The sequence below is a fragment of the Petromyzon marinus genome, chromosome 37 (assembly GCF_048934315.1).
Source record: "Petromyzon marinus isolate PM22_M1 ecotype Great Lakes invasive population chromosome 37, UKy_Petmar_22M1.pri1.0, whole genome shotgun sequence".
Classification (NCBI taxonomy): domain Eukaryota; kingdom Metazoa; phylum Chordata; class Hyperoartia; order Petromyzontiformes; family Petromyzontidae; genus Petromyzon; species Petromyzon marinus.
This window is the reverse complement of record NC_133703.1, coordinates 23,746,459-23,769,351: the sequence shown is the minus strand read 5'-3', so window position 1 is coordinate 23,769,351 and position 22,893 is coordinate 23,746,459. Positions and strand designations below refer to the sequence as shown.

The following is a 22,893-nucleotide window of genomic DNA, read 5'->3' as shown; positions in this document are numbered from 1 at the left end:
GAATGATATGTTTTTGCAGTCTTTGGTAACTAAGTTGAGTCTATCATCTCACTATGCTTGAGGACTTTTTCAATAATTTTAAGTTCGTGCCATTAATTATATGTTAATACTGAAGCAATGCATTTGTAAATGGTTATTTATAATTTAATAGTAATAATCTTAAAATTGCAGTGTGGAGTGGTTCAACTTTCCCATTCCCTTGTCATGAAGAGGCGTCGCTCCAATTTGCTTCATGTGATTAATTAACTACATTATACGGCCAATTAAAGTTCCAATATGACCCATCCACTTCACACGAATTATTATCTTCGTCTCTGATCAGTGACACGCATTTGAAGTTACTTTTGAACGTGTCAAACACAGACTTGCGTAGAGGTTACATTTCGATTTAAAGCTTTGGTGACTGCAAGGATTCATCTTCTTGGTTCTTTCGGTAAAGTCACGTAGAATGAGAATAAATCAATAAAACAAAATAAGACAATAAAATTCTCACGACGTTTCGGCCACAACACAAGTGGCCTTCTTCAGGTGAAGGAACAGAACTGTCGGGACGACAGCGCTTCAATGAACGCTGCTAAGATTCGCAGCGTCTTTTAAGCTAGGTGGGAGAGGTAAAGCACCTTGACAAAGGAGTTTACATATCAAACAGGAGAATTTAGCATTGAAATAGCTGTGATAAAGTGTTGGATCAGCAGGGTGTTAAAGTCAGGAATTAGCATGTAACTGGGAGATTAGCATGATGTTAATGTGAGGGATTAGCATGTGACTGGTCACGGAAATAGCTGTGTTAAAGTCAAACTTTACATATCAACAGAGGCATTTAGTATATTGACGCTAAAGGACTGCAACTACCCAACTATCATACAATAAACCGATGTGAAAAAAAACTAAGTATAAACTACATCAATATAATAAATGTACTCAATATATTCTTCAATAAGTTGAGCTATAAACATAAAGTAACTGGGTATACACTACACTATATATTGAATACCATATAGTTTTTTTTCACATCGGTTTATTGTATGATAGTTGGGTATACCATATAGTTTACTATATGGTATTCATTATATAGTGTAGTGTATACCCAGTTACTTTATGTTTATAGCTCAACTTATTGAAGAATATATTGAGTACATTTATTATATTGATGTAGTTTATACTTAGTTTTTTTCACATCGGTTTACTGTATGATAGTTGGGTAGTTGCAGTCCTTTAGCGTCCATATACTAAATGCCTCTGTTGATATGTAAACTTTGACTTTAACATAGCTATTTCCGTGACCAGTCACATGCTAATCCCTCACATTAACATCATGCTAATCTCCCAGTTACATGCTAATTTCTGACTTTAACACCCTGCTGATCCAACACTTTAACACAGCTATTTCAATGCTAAATTATCCTGTTTGATATGTAAACTCCTTTGTCAAGGCGCTTTACTTCTCCCACCTAGCTTAAAAGACGCTGCGAATCTTAGCAGCGTTCATTGAAGCGCTGTCGTCCCGACAGTTCTGTTCCTTCACCTGAAGAAGGCCACTTGTGTTGTGGCCGAAACGTCGTGAGAATTTTATTGTCTTATTTTGTTTTATTGATTTATTCTCATTCTACGTGACTTTACCGAAAGAACCAAGAAGAGGTTACATTGTTGCACAAATTTCCATGTGGAATTTGATCCGCACTTTGACGTTGGTCTTTTAGCGCTGTCTATGAATGGCCACGCCCCAATGCAAGGTTTGTCAAACTGTTTTTGGCCCGCGGACCACTCAACCGATGTAAACATTTTTGTGGACCACCCAGCCCTAGCCAGCCCCCAGCCCTGGTGACAAAGCGCATTCACTTCTCTCTCTAAATACCACTCGTACTACATGATTCATATTACCCAAACATTTTTTTTATTTTCAACGCAGCTTTAAGGTTTTTAGGGGAACATTTAAACCTTAGGGGTAGGGTAGTTTAATCAGGGTGGTTTACCTAACTTATTTTTAAAATAAAATATAAGCAAAATATGATTTAATGTCCGAAGCAACATGTCATTATTTCCGGATCAACCTGCATCATAGCCCCGCGTCCCACTGGAGTAGCGTGGTGGACCGTCGGGGCGCCGGGGACTGCACTCTGAGGACCACTGCCCTGATGCGAGTTCGAGACGCGGGTGCGATGCCTCATGGCTGCTGGCAAAAGAGGACTCTTGAACTTGACCTTTCATGGAAATTTTTCTTCACATTCATTCAAATTTCAATGATGTAGCATTCACTTGGTGGTATTTTAAATCTTGCACAGCTCGTGTTCCCCGTATGTCTGTATGTATGTACGTAAACAACCGTGCTGTGTACGAGTATGTGGCACCGAAGTCTCTGGATGGCAAGCTCGCCACGTCTCGCTTAGCTTTTTAGCTGTTTTAGCTGTTTTCACTACATTCTGCACTTGTCAAATAAATCCTCGACTCCAACCTCCAAGAATATATCTCTCAAGTGCAGCATACCAGTAAAAAGACATGTGTTCATTTATTTTTTGGTGTACTTTAAAGCCAGGTGGGAACCCATTGTGATTCCAAGCATGCATCTCTCCACGCTTATTTTTTTGGCTTTTCAGCTTTTGTTCCATTTTATTTGCCAATGTCCATGTTTTTGGGCCATATGTCTTGGCAAGTAATACGAGAGGGAGGGGAGGAGAAGGAGCACGTGGGGTAGAGAACATGCACAATTTTGAGACATCACAGTGACTCTAATAAAGGTAAGCGGAGTTGCCCATGAGCACACCACTCGAAGGTAGAATGGCCGATAGTTGAGACGAATGATGAAGTGGCAGCCCAAGGAGGAACACTGGAGAAGACATCCACTTTGGAGGACCGGATGGATTGTTGTGAGCAAGACCGTCGTGAGAGCTGGTGATGGCCTTGGGGAGGCTTTGATGGGGGCGATGACGCGACCCAGGGAGAGCGCGTTCGCCGCTTGTCGCAGAGGTTCACAGCTTGAATCCGGCAGACTGCCCTGGTTAATTTCGCAGGTGAATTAACTGTGAAATACGTGCCGTCTGCTTCGAAGTGGATGTTAAAATTCCCTGATGGCATTTGAAACGAGTAGGCCTGTGTGTGCCAGCGTCATGGTCCAAATTTGCCAAATTCAGTAAAATACCCGCAAGTTACTCGATTAAGATTACACGTAGCAATCATTGCCTCCTTCCGGCAGACAAATGCCCGATTGCAGGTCAAATGCTGAGTTACCTTGTGCCGCACAGGGACGGCTGCTTTCCAATGTGTTGAGATGAGATCTGACGTATTTCCCTTGTATGTAAAGTGCTCTGAGATTTATGGGTGTAAAGGGCTTTTCTTAAAAACGAATCATGATTATCATTATCTAGCAGTGCATTGACCATGGCTGCTGATGATAACGACAGCCAGATGAGACAAACTCTTTTTTCAATTAGGACCAGGGTCAAGCAAAGCTATAAAGTTAACATGTAATAAAGTTCAATAACATCCATCTACAGAAATATACAACTCGAACAATGCGATGGAAGCATTCAGCATTAATTGCAATTAAACTATAACATTTTAATAGCACTTACGATTTCAGTAAGATACATTTTAAATAAGATGTAAGAAATATCTCCAAAGAGACCACAGCCGCCCTTGCAAAATAGGTGATGTGTCATGCGTCTCAGTGGGTTTATTTAACCGCTTAGTTAAATGATGGATGTAACAAGAACAACGCTCATGTTGATATTGACCATGCAACAAATCCAATTTCCATTCAAGCTGGTAATAGGTTTGAAATATTCCTTCTATGAGGATCTGTTTCCAAAGTATAGAGTGGCATGATTGGTTGGCTTCTGTATCGTGGTAAAGAAGATAAAGGTTGAGGCTAGCAAGCAGGTGTGCATTGGACTCCTCGTTGCCACTCTGTGAGCCGAGCTATGCTGCTGCCGCTGAGCTAATGCAGCCCGGCACAACTCGGGGGAGGCATCAAGCTGTTTTTACGCTGCAGAAGCCGAACCAGGCCACCAGCGGCACATGCAGTGAACGAGTCGAGATGCATGTCGATGACGGGCCGTCATTTTGTTCATGTTGCATTCTGAGTGACGTCGCGTCCAATAATTCAGAATTAGAATCGTAATATTTATCCTGAAGGAATCCGATGAGCTATAAATCTCTTTTTCACAGGTGTCCAGTAGGGGCGGGTCAGAACGTTACAACAATAAATAGTGCAAAAACGTCATTAGCCCTCCCCTTGCCCTTGCTTGGGTCCGTGTCAGATTCAGATGTCCTGTGAGGCCAATGTATCAATGTTTTCACATGAAATATAGCTAGTGGAAAGCCACTAGTACATTGAGGGGTCTGTGCTGGCTCGGCTCTGATGTGCCAGTTGGAAAACGGTGTAAATGCAACATTGGTTGCCATGCCTGGCCCCAGGACAATCGAGCAGCGTTGAGCACTTGATTCTGGTATAAACTGCTCTTTTCCCGTCTCATAAAATACACAACCGCTGGCCATCAACGCTATTTGTTGGCTCTGCAACTCAAGTGGGAGAAAAATAATGGTTGAGTTCCAAAGAAGCCACGATTTTGTTAATATTACAGGAGATTTTGATTTAAAGCTTTCGTGACTGCAGGGATTCATATTCTTGGTTCTTTCAGTAAAGTCACATAGAAGGGAAACAATTCTCACGACGTTTGGACTGCAGCACAAGCAATCATCATCAGGTGTGAAAACCACAGCAAGAAAATTTACAGGAGATGTTCAGCTGAATTAATATTACTTCTCCCACTTTTCTTCATGGAATGATCATCAGGTTTTGAATGTAAAATAAAAAAACAATCTCATCTCTCGAATGCTGGATGCAGGCCTCCCTCCCTATGCCATGTTATTCATGGGGTGTTGATTGATGATGTATTGTGGGAGGGTAGTGTACCGGTTAGCGTGCTGGGCTATGAACCAGGCAACCTAAGTTTGATTCCCGCTAACGGCCAAAGCCGGTGACGATTATTTGAATGTATCTTGGGCCTCCCCTAGGTCGACTCAGCCTCACGTGAGTATGTGTTGCACTGTGTAACCATCGCCACTTTGGGATCTTTGTTGTTTTGAGGGGCGAGGCGACTGAGGTGCACGCTTTGCAGAGTGCCTAATTGAAGTCGTCTTCCGATTAAAAAAAAACTTGGGCGTAATTTTACAATTGAAAGCTTAGTTCCTAGAAATGGGCTGTCGGATAAGAGCATTGACTACACTGTCACACGATTTTTGTCCCTGGGTCGTAAGTGTTATTTTTTTAAATTGTTTATGCCTAAAAAGTATAGAAAATGTGACCAGGACTTTATTTGAAGGAATGACACAAATGCACACGTTTTCTCATTGAAAATAGGTAGCTTTCAAAATATTTGTGTCCTGGTCACAAAAGCAAAGTTTGTGGGGAATTAAAGCCATTTTCTGTACTTTTGAGGCATAAGCAATTAGGAAATAACACTTACTACCCAGGGACAATTTTTTTTATTACACAGTGTTATTTGTGGTGACAGCACAAAACAGTGATGAATCACTTTCTCTTTCAGTGGCTCAAAGTCTTTCAGTGAGTGCAGCTTTGAACAGGAGCTTACACCGTGTTTGAGGCATCCATATGAAGTGTGCTAATTCACATATTTTGGCTGAATATTTTTACTTTATTGCTCAAGATGAGTGTGTGGGTGGGGATGTGATAGTTACACCAATGGCTTAGGGGTGCCAGTGGAAACAAATAAATGCTACCCCATGCCTTTATGTCCTGGGAGACACTGGATTTTTCGAAATAACTTTTTTTTTCAGATTAACCCATTCAAGTTGTTATGTATTGTTAAATTAACAATATATCATTGAACTTGTGTTTTATATCAGTCTTTTTTACGGTCGTGTTATTAAATCCTGGAACCTTTTATTGAAGGCCAGGCAGATGCTGACTAGTTTGTATTGTATAAAGTGGTGTGAATGTCTAGCAATCTAGAATTTCTGAGCCTAATACTCCCACAGCTCTACATCACTAGAATGCAGCTGGCATTCTTTCTAAGTACATTCCAATGGTGCTATCGGTGTCATCGTATGAGTTCAAGCAATGCCCATTTTGAACTCTTGCAGGGAGCCGTGCCAGTGTCCCCAGGAGATGATGGGTGCAGAATCACGTCTGGTATCACTTCAGTCGCCTGTTATCTACATGAGTTGTGCTGCACTCTGGCATGTACCATGTGTGGACACGTGAGAAATAAGATCAGCATTGCAGTGGTTATTCGCTGAAGAGACTGGCCCCCGCCATAGAAATGTGGAATCTCCACCACCGGCTCAGGGCTGCCAGTGGAGAGGAGTGTCACCCGCATTGCTCATTTCAACAATAAATTGCTCGTTTGAGTAATTGAATAACTGAATGTGAGTTTAGTATTAAGGTACTGTGTGTCTGACCTTTTACTTTGTCTTGTGCAGTGGAAACCTGTCTCGCACAAACATATCAAGCAAAATCCTGGACTCGGATCCCTGTTGGGGCACCATCACACGTGGGAACGCCTATCGCATTTTTTTGGTGAGTGATGCCTCGTTGCTCGCATGACCATGGAGAGACAGATGTGAGTGGGAAGTCGCATGTTGGCGGAGGGCCATGTTCGGCTGGTGCATGCATCGCTCCGCTTTGACGGAGCTCATGGGAAAAGCCGTAGAGCGATCTGCCAGGCATTATTGGCACTTCCCCAAGTTGTGAGTCGCACCCATTGAGTCAATGCCTCTTCTGGACAATGCACAGGGATCATGCGGAAGGAATACGCATTCAGGAATCACTGTCTTCATTGACATGATTTCAGTATTTTCATGAGCCCAAGGTGAGTTTAACGGATTTAGTTTTTCATTGTTCGTGGCATTATCAATCATTTGTGCATGTTTACTCATCCTGTCCCACTCTAACAAGAGTGTTATCAGGATAACGATTGCATAATAGGCATTGGAAGCATATCCTAAAATAACAACTTAACTCTTCATTTTCACATGCAAGATATTCTAGCAGTTGCACACGTTTAGAATGCCACTTTTTGTAGCAAGAAGTATACATTGTTCTACGATAGCACGTCAAAAAACGTAGCAAACGTCACTGAAGCACAGGTATGCTCATATGTAGCCTCCGATTAGTGCGCTTGGTTTACATACGGTGCGAAAGAAGTTCCCAATACATACATAGCCTGTCAATGTTTCTGTAACACAGCACCCTTGTTCCACAACATAAAATAATGGCTGACTTAGGAACGACTGATGAAATCTAAGGAATTCATTTCCTTTACATGGACTAACTGTATATGAAGTTAAATTTGCTCGTATTTGCACAAATTACCTACATTGAACAATTGTGCTGACACGTGCAATGCCACCTGTACGTGCTACTGGTATAGAGCCACTGTTCTCCGCTCTGCTTAACACAAATAACGAAGGAATCCTGTTGTAATAAAAATGTTGTCGTATTCATACTTTTTACATTTAAAAACGGACTCTTTTCACATTTATTTTTTTCAAATTAAGTGTGATTGCAAAGTGTGTTGTGTATATGAGTGCTATTGTACAGAAGTATGTCATCATGCACAAGGGAGATGTTAATGTCTCCTTCCGTTTATACCTTTGTTTCTCCAATCAAAGTTTGTGGAAACATTTAAATTTGGCTGTAAATTATCACAGCGAACATGCGTCTTCTTGCTTGACTCCCTTTCTGACATGTATTTTGTTACAGTGAGGGAAAAAAGTATTTGATCCCCTGCTGATTTTGTACGTTTGCCCACTGACAAAGAAATGATCAGTTTACAATTTTAATGGTAGGTTTATTTGAACAGTGAGAGATAGAATAACAACAAAAATCCAGAAAAACGCATGTCAAAAATGTTATAAATTGATTTGCATTTTAATGAGGGAAATAAGTATTTGACCCCTCTGCAAAACATGACTTAGTACTTGGTGGCAAAACCCTTGTTGGCAATCACAGAGGTCAGACGTTTCTTGTAGTTGGCCACCAGGTTTGCACACATCTCTGGAGGGATTTTGTCCCACTCCTCTTTGCAGATCTTCTCCAAGTCATTAAGGTTTGGCAACTCGAACCTTCAGCTCCCTCCACAGATTTTCTCTGGGATTAAGGTCTGGAGACTGGCTAGGCCACTCCAGGACCTTAATGTGCTTCTTCTTGAGCCACTCCTTTGTTGCCTTGGCCGTGTGTTTTGGGTCATTGTCAGAATTGATGTGGCTAATGTGGAATTTTATTGCAGCCAAATACTCTAAGCATGTGTTTATAAATGTGGCGTGAAAAACCAGAGGACCCGGAGAAAAATCAACGCGACCAAGTGCAAACCCCAAATATACAGCAGGTGTTAGGGTCGGGATAGAAGCCACGACCTCCTGTATACGAGGCGAGGTAGTTAACTTCTCGACACCGATGAAGTGGTAGCCAAAGGAGGGAACGCACCCAGCATAATGTGCACCGTGGATATGAAAGCACTGGGAGCTGATGATCCTGTGCAGGAACCAGGTGGATTGTTGAATCACAAGATCCTGAGAGATGGCAAAAACTTGGGAAGGTCTTCATCGAGCAGTGCATAGGTTATTGGCCGATAGTACAGTAAATGCATCGCAGATACATTTGAATGAAATCTCTGTTGTGTTAATTTGTAGGAAAAAAAACAACAGGCTTGTGTCATATTATAAGGGCTTTTCACAAATCGGTGTTTGTCCCACAAGACTACAAGCCCCCGATAGCAAATTGCTCTGATATGAAGCACGCTCTGGGCTAAATGTAAAACGCAATACATGTTGTTGCTTTTTGCCAAATGACCCCCTGACTTTGTGTTTTTGTTTAGCTTCACTGACCCTGAAAACTAACGATGTGTTTGGCGTCTACTTTAAAAGCGAGATGATCACTCTCGGATCTGTGCTTGGGCTCCGCTGATGTATGTGAAACAACAGAAATGACTCCTGAATCATATCTCATTCCCTTGGTGCAACACGAAAGCAGCGCAAATTGAGCAAAACTCGTCCAATTGATAATGTCAATCGCACGGCTCTGTGCAAAAGAACATTGCATTACTCACGCCTTCTGGACCCGAACGCGGTTCTGCACTGCTTACAATAACGGAAAGTCTGCACACTAGGTACAGGAAAACAGAAGTGTTATTACGGCCTTGTTACTGCATGTGGTATAGGTCACCAGAAACATTGGTAAAGTCATGCACCCTTGTGCAAACCGTGTACACGCACCTGGCTCACTTGATTGAGTTGGTGAGTCTGCTCGGGCGTACCTCAATGTATTTTACCCTCCCGACTCTGACTATGGAGCTGCAAGTACTGTTTGTTCACAGGGCTTGGGATATTAGCTGAAATATCCTCGGTAGGAGAATGATCATTGACATTTATGGAGAACACAACACAATGCAATACAATTTGGATTTGTATAGCCGTGTCGAAAGGTGACCACATCTCAAGAGGCTGTGCAGAAATAATGGGCATAGTTTGTAAAGTGAGGCAGTCATTGGCAGCGTGTGTTTGCGTGCATGTGCACGTGTATGTGCTCACACGTATGTGTGTTTCAGTGCACTCATGAGTGCGTTATGTTCCAGCGCGCACACATACGCATTTGCTTTTGTGTGTGCAAGTTTGTGTGTGTGTTCGCACAATCGTACATGTGTATTTTTGTGCGTGTGTGAGTGTGCATGTGTTTACACATGGTGGGAAACGGTGGTGCAGCGGTTAGAACGCTACGAACCAGGCGGCCTGAGTTCGATTCCCACTCATGGCCAACACCAGTGATGATTATCTGAACCGGTCCTGGGCCTCCGCTAGGTCGACTTAACCTCAAAATGAGTAGCTGGCGGGTGTGTAAAAATCACCACTGTAAATACAAAGGTGGCCAAGCGTGGTGCTGGCCAACGTGGTGCTGGCCACCCACCCCTTTGTGTACCATGCCAGCCTTCATACTGTAGGTGCTCTCTAACAGCACTTGCCCCAACAGTCTCCATAGGGCGGATATTTGTAATTTTGTCTTTATGTGTATGTATGTGGGGGTTAGCTTGAATGCTTTTGTGTGCATGCATGCCCACATTTGTGTGTGTGTATGTTGTGTTCACGTGTATGCGTGTACATTCATTCGTGTGCATGTTTGACCACTGCCACAGAACCTTGTATCAATGCAGTCTTTGTGAGACCTCGCTCCAAGAGACCACAGAGAACCTGGCATGAGGTTTTAGGTAAAGTTCAGTTTTAAGAAAATTTTATTTAAACCGGTGAGAAATTAAGAGACCAGGATATTCTCTTTTGCAAGGGTAACCAGGGCATTAGTCTGCCGTTAGGGGGTCGATGTTTGCTACGTTTTTTGTGTTTTAATTTGTTGTCTTTTCTCCACACCTCCAATTAGCACGGTTGACTACATACGGTGCGAAAGAAGTTCAACATGCATAGACACATACGTATAATCCCAAGTGAGTAATTTGCGGGTAATTTTCTAAATTGCCAAATATGGACCATGAGCCTGCACACAATAGCCTACGCTAGCGAATGACAACAAGGGACATTTAACATGCACTGTGAAGCAGATTATTATTACTCCTACACACCACAGTGATAATCAGGGCGGCCGCTGAATTCAAACTCTGAAACCTCTGCAACATGCTACCGTTGAGCCATTGGGAGAGTGGAATATGTGATGTATGTCGCTCACGTAAATATGTATGCAGGCATCCCCATTATGCGCGTCCCTCAGTGAATGTGCAAAAGACGGAAGTCAAAGTGTAACGGGAGGGCGCAGGTCACAGAGGGTAGGCATTTGACTGACAGTGTCAGATGCACGTGTGTTAGGTCGCCACGGTCGGTAATTTTGTAAAATATTGGAGCCACCCTCAGCTTCTCGTTTCACCAAGGAGTTTCTTCAAGGGTGCGAGTTGTTCCTCTGGCTGGCTGTGATAAGCAACTGCTTCCTCTCACGTTTTAGAAACAACAATGCCATTGATGCTATTAATAAAATTACTGCACATTATAGACGCGCGCATTGTACTTGTGTCGTGTAGAATACGGAGGCACACACTTGAGTTTGAGGCAACACGTTTATTACACAGCCCCAACAGGGCTAACTACATAACGTACACTCACTACACTAGACCCCAACAGGGTAACCTCATAACCGGGTCAGTCAGCGAAGACCGAAGGTCGGAGAGACGTAGCGCCGAAGGTTGATTCCAGGGAACAGCCAAGAAGGCTCCCGGGACCTCCCCTTTATGCTCCTGAGCGTGGCCTCGCTCCGCCTTCGGCCACGCCCCCTTCGAGACCTTTCCCGAAGGATCTCGACCGAGCATCACGTGTCCCTAAAGCCCCCCTCGGGCCCCCCTCACCACCCTGTCCCGGTCACGTGCCCTCTCGGGTTCACCCAGACTACCATGTCCCGACTTGCCCTCTCTCAAGCCGTCACGAGGACTGCCTCCTAGGGCCCGTTCGCATGTCGTACTCACTCTGGCCACAGAGAGAGGTTCTAGACGCACAGTAGCACTCTTATGATAGTGCTTGGCACTAACACCATAGTGACACCCTTAACGTCACTACACTTGGGTGCAATGAATATCACAGCTTGGGAAGTCGACAGGCAATGTGCTGTAGAATGAATGGTCCCTGCCTTGGGAATGGGGAATTTCAACCATGAGTTATTTGAGCCGTGAGACACTGGATTGTGTATATGATCATTAGAATTCGTCAATCCGCTGCTGGATGAAGGTCTCCCTAACCCAACGCCACCTCTTACAATCCTGGGATGTTAGCATTATTATATACCAGTTTTGACACGCTTTGTGTGACATTAACAGCAATACCAGATGTTCTAGATTTAAAGCTTTCGTGACTGCTGGGATCCATACTCTTTGGTTCTATTGGGTAAAGTCACGTAGGTAAAAAATAAAATAACAAAAATCACGACGTTTCGGCCACAACACAAGCAGCCTTCATCAGGTGAAGGGACGAGACTGTCTGGAGGACAGCGCTGGAGTGAAAAAAGGCACGCTCAGATCACGACCTTTAAGCTGTGTGAGAAGAAACAAAGCGCCTTGACAAAGGAATTAACTTAGCTATTTCAATGAGTCATTTCAATGCTAAATTATATGCTAATTCCTTTAGCTATTTCAATGAGCCATTTCAATGCTAAATTATATGCTAATTCCTTTGTCAAGGCGTTTTGTTTCTTCTCACACAGCTTAAAGGTCGTGATCTGAGCGTGCCTTTTTTCACTGCAGCGCTGTCCTCCAGACAGTCTGGTCCCTTCACCTGATGAAGGCTGCTTGTGTTGTGGCCGACACGTCGTGATTTTTGTTATTTTATTTTTTACCTACGTGGTGACTTTACCCATTAGAACCAAAGAATACCAGATGTATTCCATTGGCATCTGCATTAAACCCCAAATAGTTGTTTTCGCATAATTTATTTAACCAGGAGATTAAATAAACCCGTTGAGACAATTGAAACAGCATTGCCTCTTTTGCAAGGGCTACCTGGGAAAATTCCAGCCAGTACGTTGGCGTGTTTTTTATTTCTTCATCTGAAAATAGAATTATAGCTTCGCTGTAGATGCACTCTCTCATTTTAACAAGTGTTTGCCAAAATAAACAAGAATTCACCAATTGAATGTTTATTGTATGAGACAGGTTCGCACACTACATATTCCATTAACAGACTGCTTTGGACACAGCAGCTATGACTTTGAATGATAGACAACAACAACCACCATTCGCCACGAAGTGACGGTGACGTCACCACGGCGCTTGTGCCAGGCCAGGTGCACTCTCAGGCCACGTGAAGTGTCAAGGGCTCACTGACAGGAGGTCACGGGACAGACCCAGGTACCATGGGTTGACTGATATACACACACACACGTGCCCACGCATGCTCACAAATGACACAGATCCCTAACCAGACTGTTGGACGCTTGTTGTGAGCATCTATTAAGGCCAGCATGGCACACGCCTTTGTCTTCCGAGTACTAATGTTTTACTTGGCAACAAGTTTAGACAACCCATACCACGGGCATCAGCTGCAGTTGGGAATAAACCTAGCTCACCAGGTGCAAAGCACAGCGTGCAAACCACTGCACCACCACTCCCCACATACGCGTCCGCGCGTACACACCGTGTCGTCCGAGGAAACACTGGCACTAAGAATAAACACTATCTCTCACACGGTCAGGAGATAATCATGTAATGGACTAGCACATGCAATAACAACAACAAAAAGAGTTTGACATTTTATTGTACTATGTACTGTGATTATGTAAAAGAAAAGGCACATTTGAAGCTGTCAGGGGTACGTGACAGGGCAATAACTGGGGAAGATGCACAGCTTTGCTGCTAATTGCCCAATTAATGAGCCTCTTGATTTAAAGCTTTCGTGACTGCGGGGATTCATATTCTTGGTTCTTTCGGTAAAGTCACGTAGAAGGGAAACAATAAAATAATAAAAAATATTATTTTTATTATTTTATTGTTTTATATTTTTATTATTTTATTGTTTCCCTTCTACGTGACTTTACCGAAATAACCAAGAATATAATGAGCCTCTGTTCGATGTGAGGCTTGTGTGCTGCCGTGGACACGGTTTATTGATTGAGTAAGCCCATTTGTGGCTTTTCATTTGGGTAGTGTGGTAGTCTCTACACTTGTCCCAATAGCCTAATTTTCTGTTATTGCAAAGCATGGTCCAATGATGAAGGGCCGTTGCCCGAAACGTCACCTGTTACATGTTTTTTCTTTCGAGGCCACAGTGTTCTTGACGAATTTGCTGCGTTTTATTTTGAATTGTGTTTGTGCACCACTGTCAACACAGCAGCAGCGTCACCATTAAATAATTTATATATTATGAAGTGAGTGCATTTAACGTCATGTGTGAGGCATTACCAAATTAAAAGTAAAAAAATTCGTGCAATTGTGCTTGCCTGCAGTGTAATTTTATGATAAAATATATTGCTCTTGTGTAGACCTCTCGTAATTAAGGTCTACATTATTATCTCGGAGATAATTGACAGCATGGAGATGAAACAAGGTATTTCTCGGGGAGTTTGTGACCATCTCAACAAACAGAAAAAGGTAATATCTGGGGACAACCAAGGGCGTTGAACGCGTGTAGAGTGACTACAGAACACTGATGTAAACAGTGGAAAGTATAAAGCAGCTCTGTTGTTAAAGGTCTGTACGTGTGATGTGCACACAGTTGCGTTTCGTCGATTATGTCGTTGTAAAAGTCAGGTTATAAATAAAAAAGTAGCAAGCCAGAGGTCCTTTTGAACAGCGGTGCACCGCCAGTGCCCCCGTCGATAAACTGCACGTGGCAAGAGCCCCTGTGCTTGCCTGTGACCACAGAATGTACACGTTGGGTGTAATTTACCACGCGCACAGCGTCATGTTGACAAGGATGCACCCGCGCAGGATGAAAACAAATGTTGTACGTGTTTGTAGCAGAATCAATACAAGTTACAAGCTCTCCTTGTACACACATTTGAGACAGAGCCACCAACCATCTCCCAGTTAATGAGCTGTGCGTGGATTAAAGGAGTGAACCCGAACTGAGGTTTCCAAAAAGTAAATGAGGGCTGGCCACTAGCTGTGCATGGGGGAGGATAATTTGAGACCTTTTTACGCGGGCTTTTCGGCACCTGAGTGCACCTGGGGTTTCGTCTTATCTTTGCCCGAGTTCCAGGGTGGATCTTTCCTTTAATCGCCGATGTTTTCCAGGAGCTTGTTTGTGTTGACATCAGAATACAATTATTTTATTTTCTTCTTTTCATCCTACGGGAAAATAGGAAAGGTTTGAGGTTTTGTTCATATTACAAAAGTCAATGCAGAGTCTGAAGACAAAGCAAAGAGATTTACACTTTTTGAAATGTGCCCAGTTGATTATATGGTTGTTGTTCTGTAACCTGAGCAACATCTGAAGCTCTCTGGAAGTCACGGTGGATCGCCCTGTAACTAGAAGGGTAACTCCTCTCTGCAGGAGAACAGCACCTTCTTTCGGCTCCTTTGCGACACGAGTAATTGGACTGTAATTCTAGTTCCATCAATCCAGAGCCATCAACATTCCACCATTGAGCACATCACACTGCCTTCCTGCCAGCAAATTTATTTATTTATTTATATACTCTTTGGTTCTATTCAGTAAAGTACGTGACTTTACCGAATAGAACCAAAGAGTATGGATCCTTGCAGTCACGAAAGCTTCAAATTTATTTATTTCTCTTTCTTACCTTCTGTTGGTGTTATTTAAAAAGATGTTTATGGCTTATAATCACGTGATATGTATGTAAGTGTTAGAGATGTGCTCCTGATTTTTGGATCAATCCGAAAAATCCAAATATCACCGACATGTAACATTTCAGATGGTCCTAATTTTGTTGTTAGGATTGTTCTTGAAGTGTAATTTCATAGGAAAGCACTTCACTTGCATTCACTTCGGTGGTTTTCCTGCACAAAGTGGTGTAACGTGGCATCAGGTGATATCACTTTTGTTAGTAGGTAAATCAGTAAACAATTTAAATGAGCCTAGAAACCTAAAATCTGAATCCGAAATCTGAATTTTGCTATGGGGTTTTGAAAACATCAATGCATAGATGTCACGTATGCAGCCACATTCGCCGCATGCTCACTACCCTCAAATGATTGTAAGAACTTGTAACGTGCATGGCATATTCGCTCACTCTTGAAGACGGTGGCTCGTGAGGCACAAGGAGGAACTACGCTCTACTGACAATTACCCACTGAATATCTGTGAAAAGAGCTTCATAGCTCATCGGATTCCTCCTCTTGCAGTCTAAATGATGATTTTGATCATGATTGCCCAAGCTCTTTGATGCCATATACAGTAAGATGTTTTCGGCCATTTCATGAGTGTTTATAGATTCATATTTGTTCCACTCACCCATCTCCCAGCGTTTACCACTACTTGGGCTGGTTATGCAGTTGACCTGAGACTACATGGATACAGCCTTTAGCTGGGCAGTGGTGGTACACGTGACCTGTAATCCAGCGCTGTGGAGGCGTGTTTTGGTGGATCACACGATAAATGTTGTAAAATTCCATTTCCGTGAGCGTTGGGGTGACATACCCTGGCTTGTCAGGAAGAGGCGTTAAAGCAAACGTGAACTTCACTTGTTCTATCTCTATGGGTATGGTGTTGCTGCACCACACGCTTGGATGTACTGCGGGTGCTCTAAGTTCCTCCCACGTGTGAATTTGTCACGGGTTCACCATCTGGCTGCTGTTTTTTCTTGTCTGTGGTTCCTACTTGCGCCTCTGAAGTCGTTCTCTCTCTTGGAGCAGCCAGACAGTAAGCGAATATTGTGTGGCATATTATTTTTTAAAATTATTATTACTATACTCTTTGGTTCTTTCTGTAAAATCACGTAGGTATAAAATAAAATAAATAACGATGTTTCGATCGCAAAACAAGTGGTCGTCCTCAGGCGGAAAAAATACAATCCAGCAGTGGAACTGCTGAACCAGCGAGAGAACTGTTACAACAACAAGAGGTTATAGATGTGGCGATGGGCAAGCAAGCGGGGTCTGAGCTGGAAAGGAATTCCATCCATGGACGCAAGAACGTCAGTTGTGTTAATGGGGGAGATTAGGGAGAGAGGAATTAGTTAGGGAAATTAGCATGAATGAGCTTCCGTCGCCGCACAAGAGTATCATGCCCGCATATGCGCACAACAGCAGTGTTAATGAGAGATTAGCACCATGAGAGTCCAATCCAAAGGACATGTGAACATGAGAGTGCAATCCAAAGGACATGTGAGCATGAGAGTGCAATCCAAAGGACATGTGAGCATGATAGTACAATCCAAAGGACATGTGAGCATGAGAGTGCAATCCAAAGGACATGTGAGCATGAGAGTGCAATCCAAAGGACATGTGAGCATGAGAGTGCAATCCAAAGAACATGTGAGAGATCATAGAGAGAGACACACAGAGAGAGTCGGAAATAACAGCTGACATAGGCAGGTAGGATGGAAATATCACAGTCAGTTCAGACTTTACCTGGTTACTAACGTCATCAAAGGTTGTTTAACGTTTCACCCCTTATCACGTGTGATCAGCAGTGGTTGCCACACACAATGGGATCGTGTCATTCCCACCCCTGGCTCGAGGATGCCAGCAGACACGAGTACTGCCCCCTATGCTTGTTTGAGCAGGGAGATACCTTAACTTGACCCATGGAGATCACCGTTGCTCAAACCTTTTCAAACAATTTAACTTGAAAAACATCACTATTAGAGGGGCACATAATACCATGTAAACATGCACACGAAACCAGTTTGCATAATATATATGTAATGCTCATTGTACGTTGTTGATGCAGTGTACAGCTAATAGTCGATGTTGCAATATAAGTGTTTCATTTTAAATGGTTGAAGCCATCTGTAGAATGTTAATCTGCTCTTCACTGCATAAGTTCCAAATTGAAATTTAGCTACTTTAAGATAAAGGCGTTTGATTGATTTATTGTTCAATTTGATTCGCACCATCTGCTATTCTGCTAGGAGGCTCCGAGCTAATGGTAGCAATCCCTCTTCATGTGCCGTAAGTCTCATGTTTTTCTATCAAGCATACAACGTCTTCCTGATTACATGGGTAGTGCTCATTTCCTTGGCCTGCACTGAACCAGTGGTGAAAATTCCACATTATTATGGCGGGAGCATTCTCTCCTAATGCGTGCACTATGTGATGGTTCCCTGTCAATTTATTATACTTTCATGTTTGATAATTTGTTAATTAACAGCAGTAATAAAACTTTTACATCCATTTGTGGGACAAGCTGCCACTGCTGAATGAGGGCCTTCTCCCCGCACCGTGTTGATCATCGGGGTTGTTTGGCCATACTTCACCGCACTGGCTAGTGCAGGCTAGTGCAGGTTAGTAAAGGGGTGAGGCTTCGGATCGATTCAGATATCTCTCGCCACTGATGTTATCCGTGGCTGAGAGTCAAACCCAGGTCACCAGGTTTCATAATTGCATTGTGCAGAGCACCACTGCACCACCCTGTCCCAAATCTTGCAGTGAGCTTAATTTGGGAATTTACTGCCCGCTCTTTTACTACCTGCTCTAAATGGGTCTTTAACGTATTTTTGCAGCAAACGTTTTGACCAGAGGCATTTTCGACAGCGTTGCTGCGTGGCGAGGCAGAATTGCACCCTTTGCCAAACGTTTGCAGATCAGCGATGAGCCCGATAACAATCGCCGGGCGTCAAACCCGCACATCGAGCCGACACTCCTGCGCGTGGCTCTCCGCTGTAAGGAAAAACAAGTGCAATGCTCCCCTGCGGTAATTGATTCCGTGCCCACGTGTGGGAGGTTTGGATGTGGAAACCTCCGGGGAGTCCGCCGTGTTTGTTGATCGTGATTCAGACGCCGCTGAAGACTGCGCGTCGAACGGCCACCGCTCTGCACGCATGAGATTGATTTGTGGTCGCCCGGTGCTTTTTTTCAGCAATTTTTTTTGTTCATGTTGTTGTTGGCAATGCGTGCGATTCTCATTCAGTAGGTTTTGTCAAACACCGCTGCAGAATGTGCCGGGCATATACCCCCCTCCCCGCTCCACCTCATGCCCTGCCCCAGCCATTGTTGTTGGATAATGCAAAATTCATGACCATTTCGAGAAGAGTGTCGACTATCAGAGGGCCCAATTATGGAAGTGGCATCCCTAAGTGGCATTTGCAACATTTATCATGAATTTGGCAGGGAACAAAATACCTTTTTTAATGATATGCATTATTGCCGCTCTTCTTCTTGCTTAAATGAATCCCTGAAGTATAGATGGCTGATGTGCCAATGCTTCTCGTGACTAATTCAAGTGATTTATGTACTTTACAAGATCAGCAAAAAAAGAGTCAATTGCATATTTTTTCAAGTGTTTTACCACAGGCTCCAGAGAGGGTCTCTTTTGAGCCCCCCTCTTGTGGAGCCCCTTCTGCCAACAGTGATGCAAGCAGGTCATTGCAGGGCTGCACATTTACCTCTTATACCATAATTCTTATTTTTTTTTTTTAATTTACCAGGTAAAGCCCACTGAGCTAGTCGTTATTTTTCATAGGCGACCTGACCACACGATGGCTCATCGAAGTGGCTGATATCATCACTCATGGGATTTATAGCAGCAGCCAAATAATCTAAAGGGCATAACTTGAGGGCCCGGAGAAAACTACAAATACAGTAGAACCTCGGAAATCGAACGCACCAGAACTCGAACAAATCGGTGTTCGAACAATATTTCTGAACATTTTTTGCCCTGGAAACCGAACGAAATTCGGAGGTTGAACGGGCAATCGCGACTTAAAAGAACCTGTACGGCTGAGACGCGTATGGCCAGCAACGTGCATGACGCTTGCCCAAGGGGACTCCCCTTTCAAACAATAACACCACCACCACCTCCTCCTCACCACCTTCCACTCAATCCATCAACTCTCCTTACTACAGGTAAAGTGAAGTTCAATGTTCATTTATTTCATTTATTCCATATATTCATTCATTTATTCCATTTATTTATTGTGTTTCTTGTTTTTTTGTATGATTTATGCATGTAATTACTGTAAACTTCGTGTAAAAATGCTTTATAATGAGAGATTTCTTGTGTCTGGAAACAATTAATGTCATTTACATTAATTCGTATGGGGAAAATTGATTTGGTGTTCGAACAAATCGGTGTTCGAATGGCCTTCTGGAACGAATTAAGTTCGATCTCCGGGGTACCACTGTATACTGGCATCGTCTGGGTAAGGGATTGAACCCACGATATCCTGCGTACCAGGCGAGGGAGATAATATTTTGCCACTGCAGTGCCCCATTTTTACAAGTGGTATCCGCAAATCTATGTGAATAAGGAAGCATTCATCTATAAAATTTTAAATAGCCATTTTTCTTGGAAATGGACATTTATTTGTTCTATTCCGACTGGTCTAATTTTGCACAAGGAAGACGTTTAATGAAGCAATCTGGGAATACATTCTTGATGGGCTGAGATGCCTTGTGATTGACTCACTGTCCCCAATTAATATCAATGGTTACATGACCTCCTTTACCATGGCTACTCCAACACTTGCGATGACCGTGCATTTTCAGAGACATTTATGTTCATTTTATGCACACAGTAGGATTCCAGCTTGTAACATATCCCATCCTTGTAAAATATAATTTTAAATTCAATCTGTTGTTATTTTTTTGTTTAATCTGTATTTCCTGAAATGCCACAAATTGCCCATATTCAGATAACTTTTAATGCATATTTTGCCATTTGGGATGCTGAAATTGAGGACCTTGAGCTGAAAACCAATTTTTTATGGCGCACTCTACCGTTGGGTTCTTTATCCCCGCTTTGAAGTTCAAATTATCATATGTATGGGAAGTTCTCACGGAGCGGCTCTGTAGTACGCATGCATATTTATGCACTGGTTAATGCATCACGTTTACATTCCGGGGCAGTCTTCTTCAAAATGTTATTTAATCTCGGGAGGCGCACCCTGCTAGCGGTCCTGTGTAAGCCGTCCAAGATGCTACCCCGCATACAAATAGGGGCGGCGCTCGCACCCTTGTTTGCAATTTGTCGCTTGGCGTTATTTCCGCCCAACTTGCTCCAAACTCTAAATCGACCGGGGCCGTCACATTTTTCTGTGATTTACCGTGGTTGCTGAGCGGTGTTGTACCTCCCAGCGAGTTGCTGTGCGCGTGGACGCTTCTGCTTCCCGCGTAAGCTTTGTTCCGGCTGGCGTGTGCGTTTCCTTAAGTTCAACGATCAACCTGTTGATCCGGCGCCATCAAATTACACCTCCATGCATGGGAATTAACAACAACAACATTTTGCCGTCATAATGCAGAATTTTGATTTAAAGCCTGTAATTGATACTTAGTTTCCTTTCATTTGTCTCTGTCACATGCACAGGTTAATAGTTTTTGAGACTGCAGCTGGAGCTTTCCGATTAGAAAAATAATTAGCGAAATGGAGTGGGAAGTGCCGTGCCTTTTTCATTTTCATTGCGCTATAAATTAACGTGTGAACATATTTCTAAAGGGTTAATATTTGCGTGAAATATTTTTGTCATTTTCTTACGCGTGCTCACCCCCTTCATCCGCGCGTCCCTGGCAGTCTCGGCGCGTGTTGGTCTTGGCCTGCTCCCTTGTTTATTGAACAAGCACAGGTGGCGCAGGGACACATTCTTGGTGCCAAGCCATGGGGCCTCCAGGCTTAAGGCAATTAGTGTCCATCTCCATTGTAGACATCCGCTTGAGTGAGATTGATGACCCGTCTCTCTCGTGTCACCTTGGGGAAACAACACAGCAGGCCAGCCAGTCCGTTGGGCGAGCTTTTCACATTTAACTGCAAAGTCGAGTTTGAAATTAATTGACCGCACTGCAAGATGCATTGACACTGGAGTGCTCTGAGAGCCGTGGTATTACGTCATAAGTTTGTGAAGCCACGCCATTTATGATAACACCCTTTGTGCATATTGTATTTTTGTTGGGCGCTTCTTGGTGTGTTTTAGCACATAATGTAAGTGTTGCCTTGCTATAACATCCATTTTTATCCACTTATGGAATTTTAATATTTGGGTATTATTATGCTAACTCGAATCCATGCGCTGCTTAATGAGCACAGTCATTTCAATTGAATGGTAATGTACCGGCCAGAAAAAAAAACACTCACTGATATTAATGGCTTTAAGGTTGAGTCTGGGGTATATTTAAAAATCATTTAAGTTTTTACATTTTTAAAAATATTTATTATCTGTGTGTTATAAGTTGTAATCGATGGGGAAATTATTTTTATTTGTAATTTATGCTAATTTCTTCTATTTCTTTTTTTAAAAAATCATTAATTGTTTTGCTTTGTTGACTCATTAATGGCACGTTGCATTCCTGGAACAGATGACCTTTTTCCTCGATAACAGAGATGTATAGAAAACCATTATTATGTACTCGCATGTAGCGTATGCATTGAGACCGATTCTGCCACGACATCCGTGAATCGCAGGCGTCGTTAAATATGTGTGATGTGGACTCTGTCAGGTTAACTGTCGGCCCTGACTTTGAATCTTGATAGGGCACACACAGTTTTTTGCTGAGAGGGTTAAAGTTACATTTGTGTAATGCACACAGTTTTCCTTTGATTCAGAGGCGTGGGAAACCGCTACCAACAATTGCCCAAGCAATTCACTCACTAACTCCGTTAGTGAGTGATTATACATGTCAGAGGAAAGCGGAGTACCAGGAGAAACTCATATGTGCAAGGGGGCAACGTTCTGTCATTGTACAAATGGAAATCGATGTAGATTAATAATTAATCCACTTGCAGTACTGCCATCTTGTGATGAGCCAGGGAACAACGACTTCAATGCCCACAGGAAAGCAGTTTCATGGCATTTGTGTGATCCACCAAACTTCACTAATATATTTTTTTATTGTACCAGGTAAGGTCCACTGAGCTATGTAGCTCTTTTTCAGAAGCGACCTGCCCAAAAATGATAGCTCATCGAAGTGGCTGATGTGGATATATTTATAGCAGCCAAATACTCTAAACGCATGTTTTAAATGTGGAGGGAAAAATCGGAAGATCCGGATAAAAATCCACGTGACCACGGGGAGAACATCCAAACTCAAAATATACAGGGATCAGGGTCGGGATTGAACCCACAACCTCCTGTATACCAGGTGAGGTAGTTAACATGTCACTACTGTGGCACCAACCCTCTCCCTAGAGTTGTGGATTACAGACATGCGCCAAAGGCTGAGCAGGGTATTGTTTATCTGTCGTATAATACAGTCGCAAACTTTAGCTGTGAGCATGTTTGCACATTGATGTCATATGGCTTGACAACGCAAGAGATTGGTGCCAGAAAGTTATGCACTACTT

At 43.0% G+C, this 22,893-nt stretch overlaps 1 protein-coding gene and 1 long non-coding RNA gene across 6 annotated transcripts in view; one reads left to right on the top strand and one right to left on the bottom strand.

Annotated features, from left to right (window-relative positions):
- Positions 1–22,893, top strand: part of SLC38A12 (solute carrier family 38 member 12) — a 307,038-nt gene that overhangs the window by 103,115 nt on the left and 181,030 nt on the right. For all 5 annotated transcript variants that reach the window (XM_032967021.2, XM_032967023.2, XM_032967019.2 and 2 more), the window contains exon 8: positions 6,442–6,538. In XM_032967021.2, coding sequence (XP_032822912.1) covers positions 6,442–6,538 — 97 coding nt within the window. The remainder of the gene's footprint in view (positions 1–6,441; positions 6,539–22,893) is intronic.
- LOC116949577 (uncharacterized) lies at positions 13,871–21,212 on the bottom strand. Its single transcript, XR_004403921.2, has 3 exons — positions 21,094–21,212; positions 20,666–20,783; positions 13,871–14,786 (listed from the first exon to the last, which is right to left on the bottom strand). It is a non-coding gene; the product is annotated as an uncharacterized LOC116949577 (long non-coding RNA).